At 39.3% G+C, this 15,202-nt stretch overlaps 1 protein-coding gene across 1 annotated transcript in view; it reads right to left on the bottom strand.

The window, feature by feature from the left end:
- Window positions 1–15,202, bottom strand: part of csmd2 (CUB and Sushi multiple domains 2) — a 367,948-nt gene that overhangs the window by 50,722 nt on the left and 302,024 nt on the right. Inside the window, exons 33-40 of the mRNA XM_033975230.2 lie at window positions 13,803–13,916; window positions 9,740–9,835; window positions 9,467–9,670; window positions 7,229–7,353; window positions 4,099–4,195; window positions 2,118–2,222; window positions 1,847–1,965; window positions 32–101 (exon numbers count right to left, since the gene is read on the bottom strand). Of these exons, the coding sequence (XP_033831121.1) occupies window positions 32–101; window positions 1,847–1,965; window positions 2,118–2,222; window positions 4,099–4,195; window positions 7,229–7,353; window positions 9,467–9,670; window positions 9,740–9,835; window positions 13,803–13,916 (930 nt within the window). The remainder of the gene's footprint in view (window positions 1–31; window positions 102–1,846; window positions 1,966–2,117; window positions 2,223–4,098; window positions 4,196–7,228; window positions 7,354–9,466; window positions 9,671–9,739; window positions 9,836–13,802; window positions 13,917–15,202) is intronic.

The following is a 15,202-nucleotide window of genomic DNA, read 5'->3' as shown; positions in this document are numbered from 1 at the left end:
ATAAGAATAAGAATAAGTTAAGCGTTTTTACCTATGCACAGAGGAGGGGGGTAGTTCCAGCGTCGCACGGTCCCGGGCATACAGGTGATGTGTGAATTCCCCTGCAAAACACAAAGCAGTGCAAATGAGGTACTGCATCAATACTTCTGCTCAGCCCTCGCTCTAAGCCTGCTGCCAGTCTCCACATGACTCCACGTGTCAACCAAACGACTTAATCCATCTGATGTGACAGGGGACAATAGAAAACCACAAGCATATAAAGGTAATTAGACAGTGGAGGGATGAAAAATGCTTTCACGACAACGCGTCTTTTCTGTTTTGGGAGTACTACATGCATACATACAAATGGAGTGGCGTCGGCTACACCTGGTACAAATACAAAACTGCATCCTCAAGCCCCTGAAGAAGAAAGACTCTGCGGTTTGTGGGAGATGGAGAAGTGGAAAGTGAAGCTCGTTTTTTTTTTTTTTGGTGTATTGTTCATTTTATGATAAATTTAGAAATCCTTTATTTGATGAAATGTTCACCCAGTGCCCTGAGATGTTCTGGTGTAATGACGACAAGAGGAAATGGTTATTTAATTCTAATGTTTATAAGTTGGTATAATTTCTCTGTAAAGTCTGGAAGAAGCGGCAAATAAGTTGGTTTAAATGAGTCTATTGGAGGCAACTGGCCTATTGTATTTTATTGGTGTGCAAGACAAAATATATATATATATATATATATATATATATATATTTATTTATTTATTTATTTATACCAGGTGTCGGTGCTGTCATTCAACACATTGAGCTTTCAGTGGTGGGCAGCAGTGTATACTTAAATACATTTTACAGTGGATACTTTTTACTTTTGCTTCACTATGTTTGAGAAGAAGTATCTGTACTTTCTACTCCACTACATTTCTGAACTGGACTGAAAAGTAAAACGTACTTTTCATAAGATTTGAGGGGTTACTTTTTACCATGTTTGAGGAAACATCCTGGCTAAAGTTTTTGAGTTCAAGCTTCGGCTTTGAGCAAAACTAAAATAAATACACAAAATTCATAAGAAAAAATAAAACACTGATTCGTATTACAACTGTTGACTAGTGATATTGATTCTTTTTAAAAAAAAATCTAAATCACGACATTTACACTTTACAACATGTGTGAAATACTTTTACTTTTTAATCTTAAAATTACAGGTACTTTTAAGTAGACTTTTTTCATGTGATACTTTTACTTTAGTAACTTTTTGCCCCCGTGTCTGTACTTAAATAAGAAAACTGAGTACTTCATCCGCACTGCTTGATTTACAGTTTATACGACTTTAAAGATGAACTTTAAAAGAAAAAAATAATTTTTCTACTGCCATTTTGTCTCTGAGGGTGACACCACCAGGTCAAGTTACAGGTAAGTTCTGTGGAGCGGCAGTCTCAGTATAAATGCACATTTTTAAAGATATTTTCACAATAAAACCACTTTTAATTAAAGTAAGTAAACATATTAAAGAAGTGTAAAGTGCAAGGCTATACTGTGGATTATTCCAGGCAGACGAGCAAGTGACAGATCTGCATTTCACCTTTAAGCAAAAAGTCAGTGGGAAGATACTGCCACAATGCTGAAGCATATCCGCCATCCAAAGGTGCACTATTATTAGTCTAGTCAACAGCTCCAGTCAGAAGAGGTCAGCGAGAGGACAGAGGATTCAAGCAGGTACTTTAGCCTCGAGAAACAAAGAGGCTTAAAAATGTATTTACCCATCAATTAAACAGCACAGTGCTCTCTCTAACAGTGACATCATCGTCTCTGGACTGAATAAACTGCTAATAAAGCCCAAAACGCTGTGTACGGAGGGATTTTACCTGCAGAGTGTATCCAGGCTCGCACTGAAAAGACACCACATTATTCATCTGAAGACGCTCGCCGACCTTGATGCCGTTCATAGGCACCACCGGCTCTGGACAGTTGGTCAGAGAGACAGCTGCGGGAATGACAAATTGGCAAATATTCAGGGATGGCAAAGTTTACTACTAACTCAATACAAAGTTTAAAAAGCATTTAGTTGAAAATACTTTGGAAACCTTGCAGAAAAGAATGATTTGGTACATAACCGTCCTTGGAGCAGACACTCACTTTTGTACTCCAGCCTGAATCCAGCAGCAGAGACACTGATGTCGGAGAAGAAGTGGAGGTAGAGCTGATTGGAGGTGCTGTTGAGGAGAGCTGGGACCGTGGTGCCTGTAAGAGAAAAGAGAAGCAGCTGGTGTGAGAACTAATGCATAATTTTAAGACTTTAAGATTTTAAGACTCAATGCACTATTCCAGTTGTTATTAGTAGTGATAAAGAGCAACTAGTTAGAAATATCCTCATTCACTCAAACATAAAACTCATTACAGTAGACGTTTTTTTGCCCTATCTATGAGTTTCAGAATGATTGAAACTATGGAGCGTTGCCATAGCGATTAACAATTTAAAAAAACATGCATTGATACTTTGAATGGGGGGGGGGGGGGGGGGGGAAAGCCATTAAAGTTTCAGAGATAACAGGAAGCTGAAACTCGTGAATACCTAATATTTACTGTAAGTTCTAGTCTTCAAGGATGAGTTTGCTTAATCATTCTTAATAAACTATGTATTCGTCACGAAATAAGTCTGTTTTAAGGCTTTATTAAGGCTATGGATAGGGAATAGAGATAAACAGACCAAACCAAAAACAGTATTTCCAGTATGACTTTCCCAACACAAGGGCTAACATAAGATGAATACCTTTTGGAACAGATTTGTATCATAGCAATGAATAATATTTTACTTTTACTAAAAGTCCAATCGTGTTGATCACTTGTTCTTTACAGAGTAGCTGACCTAGTTTTGAAACATCTTGAGGATACTTTCACCACTATTACCACACCCTATGATGATAAGATAATGAAAACAAGAACATGGCCTATCTAAAGGCACAAAAAAAAAAACTCTTATACGGAATCCCACTCAAATACTTGATTATACGCATCAGTCTGTTTATTAACCATATTTTCCAAAAGTGAATGCCTTTGTGCACAGTATTCTCAAGAGTGAGTGCCCTACTTTAAGAGAAATGGAAATGAATTCAAATGCAAATCACATGTGTATATATTTAAATGTGTCTTAATATACATATTCTAATTCCAGCTTTATTTTCTGCCAACTGTGCTGCCCTGGACTTTATATGCAACCCTTACACCACATTTTAAAGTAAGTTAACTATTGAACTTAGAGAAAAGGGTAACGTATAATAACTGCATAGGATTAGCCATAATAAAGTATGAAGAAAGACACATCCGGCTCCATCAACACTGGCTCCAGTTCACTTTCTATTGAAAAACTGTGGCCTCTCTCTGTACCTGCTGCTGTCAGACTCGTCATTTTGATCTTAAAATGTTCGTATTAACCCGCTCTACATGATCCTGGAGTTTTTATTTCACTATTTTGTCCATAAATCAACATATCGACATTAATAACAGACAAATCAGGCGCCTTCTTCCCCGAGGTCACACCTGCTAGCGTTAGCAACAGGTTTGATTGACAGCGTTGCTAAGCGCTCGCTCCTTCCTAAACCAGCGGTGCGGACAGGAATGTTACCTTCAACATCCTCGCTCCGGATTGGCTCTTCCGTTACTATGATACTCGTGGACGGAATTCCTATCATGAAACTCTATAACTGCTAGCCTCGATTAGCTTAATTTGACTGGAGCTGAACGCTGTGGTTGACGTCACACTCACTTCGTCCACTTCTTTATACAGTCTGTGATTGCGCAACACTGTGATTGCGCTAACTGTCCCTGAGTCATATTTTACATAACCATTCAGGCCCTTAATAGTTGCTCTCACACTTATTAGCTCACTGGCTATCGCTGTAGTTTTCCTTGTTTTGATGATAGTTTCAGGCTAAGTAATAACTCCTAACTGTAACCCTTAATTACATAGTTACGAAGCCTGAATCATTCTTTATAAAAACTGAATAAACCATTAGTTCACTCTCAGCTACGTCGCTATTCACGCTGTAATGAGGCTAATCAAAGTGTATTTACTATAGTTTAACAGAGAAATGCACAGATATACCTCAAAATAAAATACCTGAAAAGCTGCCAAGCATGGTGTCTGTGTTGTCTCCTCCATCGAACACCTCAAGCGAGTCCCAGTTCTGCTCTGTGACGAAGCTGATTACCTGAATCTGAGATGGAGACGGAGAGAGAGGGGCACAGCGGAAAATGAATTTAACAACGTTTGGTCTGGAGAGTGAAAGGCAGGCGCACATACATAACCCATGCTGCATAAAAGAGAGAGATGCTTCAAATTGGTTAAATAAGACATAAAGCTCTATAATATTGATTTGTTTTTCATGAAACTTTGAACCGAACCTAGTCGTTAGCTTCTGAGTGACATAACTGCGTACGCTTTAAATAAATATATCCTTTGTAAGCGGTTTCCTTTCGTCACGCCTTTAAATATTAAGTCATCTCTGAAAGTACTTTTTATCTACTTTTCCCCCACTCTACTGTAACTGTCCTTCACTCTTGATCTCGCATCCTCTGTGCTGCTCAGCTTTGCCTCTGATGGTTATAGATCGGATACAAGCCAATTAAAGGGGCGGTCGGGGCTGTGGCGCTTCCCGGGGAGACGCGGCAGATCACAGATTGATCTTTCATTAGAGTTTCTGCAGCAAATGTGCCGGCGAGGCTCCTCACTCCTTTAAGTTCTCTTCTGGATCGTGACACTCCACTTTAATGTGCGTCTGCGAGGTGGTAAAAGGGGAATAACAGTTAAGAGAGGGGCGAGGATGGTGTGGGCTGAGACTGGGCCAAGACGGGGCAGTATAGTTTGGAAGTATACAAGCGAGAAAGGCGCTTGGGGGCTACACGTTTAGATTTAGGTAAAGTGTTGTGGAGGAAACAGAGGGTGGTAGGAGTATCAACTGTAATTTCTTTGCAGTAGTGGTAGAAGTAGTACTAGATAGATGGTGATAGATTATAAAAGTATAGCCTGTGCTCTCCGATCAGCTGACGCCAACCTCCTGTCTCCCCCCATCAGGACTAAACATAAGACCAGAGGGGACAGGCTCTTCTCCGCTGCTGCCTCCACCCTCTGGAACTCCCCACCCAAACACTTCAGAGACTCAGTCAGACTCAGCATGTTCAAAAAAGCCCTGAAAACTCATCTGTTCAAAACTACCTTCAAATAATAATGTCATTTTTGATTTGATTCTTTCATTTGTTTTTTTGGGGGGGTGGGGGTGGGGGGGGGTTATTATTATTATTAGCATTATTATTATTATTAGCATTATTAGCATTGTTAGTAGTAGTAATTTCATTATTATTATTATTATTAGCATTGTTATTGTCATCATTATTATTATTAGCATTATTATTAACATTATTATTGTTATCATTATTACTAGTAGTAGTATTATTAGCATTAGCATTATTATTATTATTATTAGCATTATTATTGTCATTGTTATTATTATTGTTATTATTTTTATTATGACCATTTACCAGTTAGTAGTGACAGTAATAGTACTTGCCTTAACTTACAAAGTACTATGCTAACATGTTTCTGAATGTTTTATTTACACATATTTGGAGTAAATCTATCAATCTATGTGAATTTGACCTACAAGGACAGTCTGCCAGGGCGGTGGAGCTAATAGCTGAGGGAGTGCGCTAAGGTCATTACAAAGTCTGAGGCATAAGCCTAAAAACTTTTTATCAGTCTGCCCCAGAGGCTCCGCCGACAGATTCCTGGTGGAGTTCAATCACAAACGCATCCAAGAGTGACAATATGTAAACCGCATGCTAATAATCAGATACAAAGATGCTAAAGTATGGAAAATTTAATTACTGCATGTTTCATACTTTCAATTATATCAACTTATCTATGTATTTAGTACTGTACCACACATAAGGATGGGACAATAATATCATTTTTGTTTGATAAAAAGGGTAGATTGTAACAAAGATAATCGCAATTACATCACCAGAATGTGCAGAAAAAACTTGACTCTTGGTTAAATCATAGTTCCTTTCACTGATAACAAAGTACAATTATATAAAAGTTGTTTAAACATGGAACAAATTCATAGCATTAAAATTATAATTATTAATATCCATAGTGTTTTTAAACTGTCAGCAACTTTAATCCTTATCGTGATATAATCGTTAATCACAATTATTTTGACATTTCAATATTGTCCCTGGCGTAAACACACACGGAGCGTAGACGTTCTAGATAACATGTGTCAAACTCAAGGCCCAGGGGCGAAATCTGGCCCGCTATGTCATTTTATGTGGCCGCGACAAGGTAAATTAAAATGTATGACTGTCTTAAAATGTCAGTTTATCTGTAGATAGGCAGTTACACAGTCATATTTTTATTTTTTTTACATCTATGCAAATTGGCCCTCGGTGAAATTGAGTTTGACACCCCTGTATCTAGATATTAGACCAGTGCAGTCATTGTTAAGTGCCATTAGATTCATATCCCAGTTACTGACCATTATAACAAGAGGCCAGTCTGTAAATACATTTATTGATTTTGAATATGATCTTGATAATTGTTTTTATCTATGGTGCAATGTTTCCAAGGTACTAACATTTCCCTTGGCCCATTATGGACACTGGAGTATTACAGGATGTCCATTAAGTCTCGTTACAATTTAAAAATGTTATTACAAAGCCAGTTGATAAGATATATTAATTAGATGTGTGCTGTGGTACTCAGTGGTTATAAACGTTTTCATTAACCTTCACGTTGCGTTTTTGTATTTCAACCCCTAAGAAACGGCTCCTCCTCAAGAAAAGGCACAGTGTGTATCGTGGTTTATTGAGACAAAATGGGATACGCGGACTCAACGAAACTACAGAACAAAGTGTGGAAGAGACGCGTGTCCATCTATTCAAGAAATGCATGGAGACAGAAACAGTGCTAGTGAGAAAGAAGTGAACCAAGAACGTCTGAGGAAAACATCGATTGTGTGAGAGAGTTGTATTAAATGAGATGAAAAAAACTTTGTAAACCACTGAGCGCAATAGAAAAAGTCTGATTAAATATCTTATCAATCGCCTTTGTAATATGTTTATTTTACGGACACCCTGCATATTATACTTTATTAGACAATGGAAGCTTAAAAAGACAGTAACATAATGAGTGCGTTAGCGAAGTTAATGAAGTGAAATACAATAGATTATTAATACTTGTATAGTTCTACCTGAATCCCTGAACCCTCTGGAACAGTGATTTTCCAAACACAGTTGAGGCTGTTGAGATAAGGCTCTGGAAAGCCGGGAGATAAGATGGTTCCAGTTCGAGACGTCAGGTTTCCGCCACAAGGAACTGCGGAGGGGAAAAAAAAGCAGAGAATTAGTCGTGTCAGACGCAATATGCCGCAGACAACATCGAGCTCCGCCCACTATTCAGGAAGTCACAGTCATTCATTAGCCCGCTCAATGCTCTATTGGCTCCGTCTGCTATCAGGGATACTCTTTTTTTTTTTTTTTCGCGTAGTCACAACACACCCAACCTAACCAATCGAAGCAGCAGGTGTTATACTTGAAATAATGCAAGCAAAATCCATCATGTTTTCATACGAGTGGCTTGACCTGGATGAGCTGCCACACTCTCCGTATGAAGACAGATAGCGGTTTCATAACACTCCTCTCAGCTCCGCGCGGTTCACATCTGCTGACAGCGTGCACCAGAAAAAGCAGCTGTAAGTCTAAGTCGGTGCGTTCCTATGCGTACGCGGAAACTCATGTGTGTTTGACCCTTTAGAGGTGCCACCTGTGTGCTGCACGGATGACTACAGGCACAGACTGTAGCTGGCGGCCCACGGATGTGTCAAACTAGGTGACTCTCAAGGAACTGTGTAGGAGGAAGAGAGGGTTGAGTAGTAAATACATTTCAGATGCACTGTTGTATATAAAAACGCAGTATATGAAGGAAATACACTGGGAAACTGTGTGAAAATTAAACATTGACACACAGATACATACAAAATCATGTAAAAAAAAAACTGTGTAACTCCCTAAAATTTATGAGGGTCTCTTACAACTGAGGCATCGAACATGTATTTAAATTGTATGATTTTGTCACGTTTTCTGTACTGCATAACACGCTGGTCGCAGGCTTGCCAAACAGCTCTAAATCCTCTTGAATCAATGTGTAAATGTGCGATTCATGACAACAAATCCAGACAATATCACCACGGTCATATCCTCTCCAAGTATGGTTTTCTAAAGTTTAATAATCTGCTAATAAATGCAAACATCTGTCTACTATTTAAAATTATTCATGGTATTGCTAGTCCTCGCTTAAGGTTTGTCTCACTGAGCTCAGAAAAAAACAACTCGAGTCACTAGTGCGCCCTCTAGAGGAGAGTGCAGCAGTCCAAAACGTAGGACTTCTTTCGCTAAATCGGCTTTCTCGATTGTTGCTACGAGTCAGTGGAATAGTTGAAGCCAAATGAGATTATAACATGCACAAGTTTTCAAAAGTTTGCACAGGTGACAAAGAAATGGCTAATATCAAAGAAAATTTGCACTCATTAGTGAATGTGTGTGAAAGAAAGAGGATTTGCATATCTGAAACTCAGTGTTTGTGTGTGTGAATAATTTGGTATGGAAGTGTGTGTGTGTGTGAACTGAATGTTTTTAGAAATGTCGTATTTGAGGGTGAGTTGTGTTGTATTAGATGTATGTACCATATGTTTACAGGTTTTTTCATCCATCTACACCACATGTGTCAAACTCAAGGCCCGGGGGTCAAATGCGGTCCGCCATGTTATTTTATGTGGCCCGCGAGAAGATAAATTAAAAGGCATGACTGTGCTGCTTTAATGCGTGCACTGACAATAAACAAATGAGATTTTCCCAGCAAGTGTAACTGAGAAATATTTGCAAATAATCATCACAAAATGTTCACGAAGAGGAAAATTGTTGACATGAAAGGAAGTTGGAAAGAAGAAAGGTGAAGGCGAATACAAGTTTGTGCTTTGAGGAGAAAAACCTGTATGTTTTTTGTGTTATGAGGCGGGGTCAGTACAGTCTACGTCGACATTCGGTTTAGTGACATTTACACTGCTGCACAGTTACACCTGGCCCTTGATGGCGGCCATTTTGCTGATGTGGCCCTCGGTGAAAATGAGTTTGACGCCACTGATCTACACCAAACGTATTTTTACTAAACATCAGCCTGTCCAGGGACTACAGGTGGAAATGAGTATTTTTGCTATAACTTGGCATCAAACATCTTTCCTGTTTTTTAAGGTCAATGTAAAGTTGTGCACTGTCCCTGTTCAAATAAAAGCATATCATACCATACACAAAGCTTTCAGTACACATCATATTTTATTTTTTTTACACAATTATGAAACCAAACACAGAATCTGAATAATAATTACCACTAAAAACGGTATTTTCAATGTCACTTAGTTAGCCAACTCTCTTACCTATACAGCTTGGCGTGGAGCTGTTCCACTGTGCCAGCGCATTGGGGACAGTCAAACATTCAATAGCCCCAGATCCCTCCAGCACATAACCTGGACTGCACTCAAAGCGAACGACCGCGCCAACAGCGAAGTTATTCCCCATTCGACGTCCATTACGGGGCTCGGGGACAGAGCTGCACTGGGTGGCACTAGTCCTTGGTACAGCTGTGGAGAAACAGATAGAACAGATGAGGTTATACGGGCGAGGTAAAGGTTTTCTCGTGGTGTACGTACCCTGATAGACCAAGTGAAATCCTCGTGCGCTCGACTGGCCTTTGGACGTGAAGCGGATCAGGATCTGGTTGGATGTCGCTAATGGGAGAGATTCACCTAAAAAGAAAAAAAAATGCAGGTTTTTAATCATCATCAAGATAAAATCCATAATTTTCTTGTTCTTCATACAGGTTAAACGACTTGAACTGTTGTTTCACCTGCAATATTGTTAATTTTCTCATCACTAAACCTATATTTTGATGAGTTAAATACCTCTTACTTTAGATCAACCATGTCCCATAAGTAGATAAGTCTGTATAATAACTATATCGACTTATAGTTCAATATATGAAAGTTGGAACAATACTCTTTGGTGTCAGTATTAATCCTGTGTGCTTTTCTTTGCACTACTGGGGACATTTTTGGTTATTTTTTAGCTATATGATAAAATTTAAGCTGTAAAAGGTTGAATGAATCACTTCTATGACTCATTACAGATGCAAACTAACGACTAAAGTGTTTCATTCTGCCGTTTATTTACTGCAGCTCGTGATTTTTTAACAGTATTTTAGATTCAGAATAGGTTTTGTGGTTTAAATCTGCTCTTGGGTTTTTGTTTCAGTGGCATAAGTGAGTTTCAGTATTATCGTTTAGCGTCTATATTTACTTCAGCGATATATCAAACTTATATTCGTCTTTTTGAGTGAACCAATACATATAATACAGGGTCTCTGACACTTTTAAATCTTCAATAGCTCCTATAATTCTTAGGTTAAACTCACCAAATTTTAGCGGTAGGTTAAACTGAACCTTCTGAGATTTTTGGGGATATATACGGTTATAATTGTTCAGTTACACTTGAACTTATCACTACTTAAACTAGGTGTTTTTTTAAGTGTCCACCATTTTCGTTTTCGCCCTGAATAGCCCGATCCAACACATTTTACAAAACATTTAAAAGCATTTCCGGGCTTATGTCTCTTATTTGATCCTCGATATTACATTTCAAGTCGTTTATCGTCTGAGGTTTATTCACTAACACCTTTTCTTTAAGATCGCTCCACAGGAAGAAATCAGGACTAGTCAGGTCTGTGGAGATCACATACTGCCCCCTGTCTTTGAAAACCACTTATTATTCCTTTAATGGCATTTACGCATCTCTGGTATTAAAATGTCGATGGTAAAACACGGCTGGGTTTGTGAATTTGACCCATGTGACTCAAAGTACCACTGGACAATGAGGGTTCGTTCCTCGGTGTTGTATTTGCTCAGATTAATGTCTGAAGAGTCATTCTAAATGCTCTGAAAAAATAAAATAAAAATATTTAAAAACAAAAGAGTTATGACTTTTTTCCAACTGTCAGTGACTTTTGGGCCACCCTGTATTACTCCACACTTAAACAGTATCTAGAGTACTTTTGAGCGAGTTATCTTGTTTTTAGTTAGCTGAAGAGTGACTGTGTTAATCCAGTGTATCTCATTATTTTGCCTGTTTGCTGCCTCACTGCAGGGAGGGCACACACGCTTAACCCTGGAGACAACATCTGCTTCTGAGAGCCCCTCGCGCTCTCATCGGGGATCAACCTCATGTGTTTACCCACCGTATTTTAAAAGACATTTCAATAGAGGACCTCATCATTGTTCATATCTCACTATACGACCCTGGGGCATGCTGGGTAGTTTATGAAAGGCCCCCTCGGCGCACAGTGTCAAGACAGAGTTTCATAAGTCACCGTACGGGCAGCTATTCATCTTTGCAGTTCAACACATGTCAGCGTGTAACTTATTAAGCCACTGGCCTCTGTCCAACTTCAAACCTGCTCTTAACATTCTCCACTGAGCCGGCACGTAAAAGTCAAGGACGCATAAATCTTCCGCAAAGGGTCAAGTGACGGCCTTCAAAGTCTAAATTAAGGGAAGTTAATGTTACGTCTCATTCTTCTGCTATAAGAAGATTCTGCTGATGTGATCTGATGTAGCTGTTCCTTTCAAAATATGTGGAGTAAAAAATACGTAGACCCGTTCTCGCTTAGCGCCAACATACGTGCAGTAAATTGGTTTGACATCGGCGACAAATAAAACCTTGGACAAGTACTACAACAGTATTACTTTCTCCTGTAGGCTGACTGCGGGGGTAACGGTTGCTTGGGAACTTGTGAGGTTTGTCAGAAATAGCCCGTTGTGTATAATGTGTTGTGATGTGGTTTAATTAACTATTCAATATAACGTAAATGTAATTAGAACAAACGCAGTATTTCCAAGTATTGCTTCCAAAGTCGGAAACGAGTTGCAGTATTTCACTTTTCCGGTGGACTGCGCACCACCTGCTCGTCTCCATGGAGATGTTATAGCTTTTCTTGTAGTATTCAGTGTAGCATTTCACTTTTATATTATGCATACGTGTGCTTTTGTTGTTTCTATTGCTCAAAAATACATGGGAGTTCTAGTATTCTTACGCAGAGGAGGCTTGCTTCTCCCAAGATCTGACTTCGCCATTAGATAAATGTCATGCTGTGGGACATTTCATGCAAAGCAACAACATCTACGTGGAGACAAAGAGGTGGCAGAACCCCCCGAACGGAAAGTTGCATGTTGCACCTTTCAGTAAATTAATATAAGGAACGTTTTTAAATACTTTCAAACTCAGCAGGACCACGACACATTTAGGCGACTCTGGCTGTTTGTGAATGTCCAGCCCAGTCCTTAAACTCTCCTTCAATACACAGCCCCACACGAGCAAACTCTACAGTGTCTTATTCACGTTTGGGTCACATGATTCTGGCATCAGGATGAAAAAAAGTCCTTGATAAAACTTGATTTCTGTGATAAATAATGGTCAAATCCGAAGCACCGTATTTTCTGGACTTGTCACACCTTGTTTCAGTTTGTTCTGGGGGTGCGACTTATACCCAGATGCGACTTATATGTGAAATTATTAAAACATATAATTTCACATCTTCGTTATTGTCACACTGACAACTGCGTGAGGGCACTCTAGGCTTGTGTACCAGTATCTACTCCTCCAGCACCATTGAAAATTTAAAAAAGACATCTGAGAAAGACTGAACAAAAATGCAAAAATTGTATTCTGCGGAAGTGGTGCTTCATCTTCCTCCAGAGTTGGTGGAGTTGTTCAGAAGCGACACAGAGCATGAAGAATTTAATGGATTTTCGTGAATTAGGGTGAGATCGAGAGTTTTTTATGCTTTAGTTATCGATTAACTGTTAATATCTTACGTTAACAAACCAGACACGTGTTCAGTTCTGTCTATGCTTCACGTAGCTCAATAAATATAAATGTGTTACGTTAGCGTGATGTACTGATATTCAGCCTGTTGTTCTCTATTTTACTGTCATTATTATAACTTGCCTTTAAAGATAAAATGTCTGTTTCCCATAAAAATGTGACTTACAGTTCAGTGCAACTTATATATGTTTTTTTCTTCATTATTATTGGCTGGTGTGACTTATACTCCAGAGCGACGTATAGTCTGGAAAATACAGTATTTATGGACTAATAATAACCATACACATCTTTGTCAAGCTGATTTCATCTCACAAAAACAGCCTGGATTTTGTCTAAGATGTGGAAATAATCACTCTTAACAGCTCAAGCTAAAGTAAGTGGTTAACGCTAGCAACGTTACACAGAAACAGTTTATTTTAAAGTGTTTTAATCATAATCAAGACTCATCCGTGCGATAAATCCATGCTTCTGTCTGCTTCATTCAGTCGTGTTGTGTCCAGTTAAAGACCTGCCACTGTCCACTGTTGTTTTCCCGACTCCCGTGATGCATTTTGGTCCGGTCTAGTGAGCAGCGATGGACTTTACGATACTTTACAAGGTGCATTGTAGGAAGTTTTGAGTGCACTACTTTTTCACCAAGTGGACATTCAGACAGCGGTAAAAATGGCGTGACCCCTAAATAGCTCCTTAAGTACGGAATAGCGTGGACATTTGGACACAGCCCGTATTTTTACTCAAGGCGGATACTTCATACTGTGCTAGCCTTAAAGGTTATACAAACCGATGAGTTACAGCTCAATAGAATGAGGGCAGACATTCATACAGTTGTCCCATTACCTGTGTGTGCACCAGATAAGGAGCTGAGAACACGGGAGTGCTGTGTTGCGCCGTCATACACCTCCACGATGTCGTTCAGAGCTGTCTGGAAGAAGGTGAACTGACTGAAGACCACTAAAACACATTTGACAGAAGAGAGAAGGAGTTAGACCACCTGCTCCCGGCTTCAAAAAAACACACCGCTGGTTAATATGAGTCACATTTAAACAGTAACAGCGGAGGAGAGGAAATATTCGGCTGCGGCAGTGGTCAGTGTTGGGAGGAATAGTTTGAAAATGCGCTTAGTTACAGAACACCTGAATTTTGTAACGTATTCTGTTATATGGTCCAATCAGAGTACTGTATTCTGAATACTTTCATAGTATTTTGCATTAGATCATAGTGTTAAAACGCAACATAGGATTAAAACATATTGAAACACAGGACGTATCACTCGTTTGGGGAGGGAAAAATCACACATGCGCTCATCACGTTTTCTACGGTGCCATTTGAAGCCTAAATTGTGTGATCAAATACAGTAATTTATTTCTGTTGATTTTTGGAAAGTAACTGTAGTCTGAAAACCAGCAAATTAAAGCGCAACTGCACTAGAATACAGTCAAAATGTGTACAGTGGTTCCTCGTTTATAGGCAAATAGGTGAAATCCACGAAGTATCAGCTTTATTTTTAAATTATTCTATGTTTTGCAGCTGTAAAAAAACCCTCACCACGCACTTTATACACTTTTCACACAGGCGTTAACATTTTCTCACAGTTCTCTCTCGTTTAAACTCTCTCAAAGTTCAAACCTTCGTAGGTGCCTTCGTCGGTGCAAAACGTTTCATCAACATCGTGGGTTTTGGATGCAGAAAATGTAAAAGAGCATGTAAAATTGGACTAAAATAATCCGCGAAACAGCGAAGACGCGAAAGGTGAACTGCGATATACTGAGGAACAACCGCTTTTTGATAAATGTACTTAGTTACTTCCCAACTCTGGCAATGTCCCGACATATTCAGCTTCCAAATAACTAGTGTATACTGCATCTCATGTGTCATCTACAAACGCTGAGGCACGTGCAGCCGGAGCAGTGCCACCCATTCAGTCCCCAGCACTAAGAAAAATAGCCCTTCATTAGGCCTGGTGCATCAGCCTAATGGGGAGTGGCAAGAATGGAGGCGAGAGGCGTTTGTGGCTGTGTGTTGCTTTCGGCCGTGTCATTTCCAGGAAAATGCAAATGTGGGCTTTAATTATTGCAATTTCCTCCCTCACTTTAACGTAACTGGTTGAAATATGCTGCCGAGCGGGTCCAGCTAAGATAAGCACCGAGTGATTTTGGAGCAAAGCCAAACCTCTGATGAGAAACAAAAAAAACAAAACAGATGCCTCAAAGCCTAATACTTTCTATCCCGAGACATCA

This window comes from Periophthalmus magnuspinnatus, chromosome 11 (assembly GCF_009829125.3).
Source record: "Periophthalmus magnuspinnatus isolate fPerMag1 chromosome 11, fPerMag1.2.pri, whole genome shotgun sequence".
Lineage (NCBI taxonomy): Eukaryota > Metazoa > Chordata > Actinopteri > Gobiiformes > Gobiidae > Periophthalmus > Periophthalmus magnuspinnatus.
This window is presented reverse-complemented; position numbering and strand designations above follow the sequence as displayed.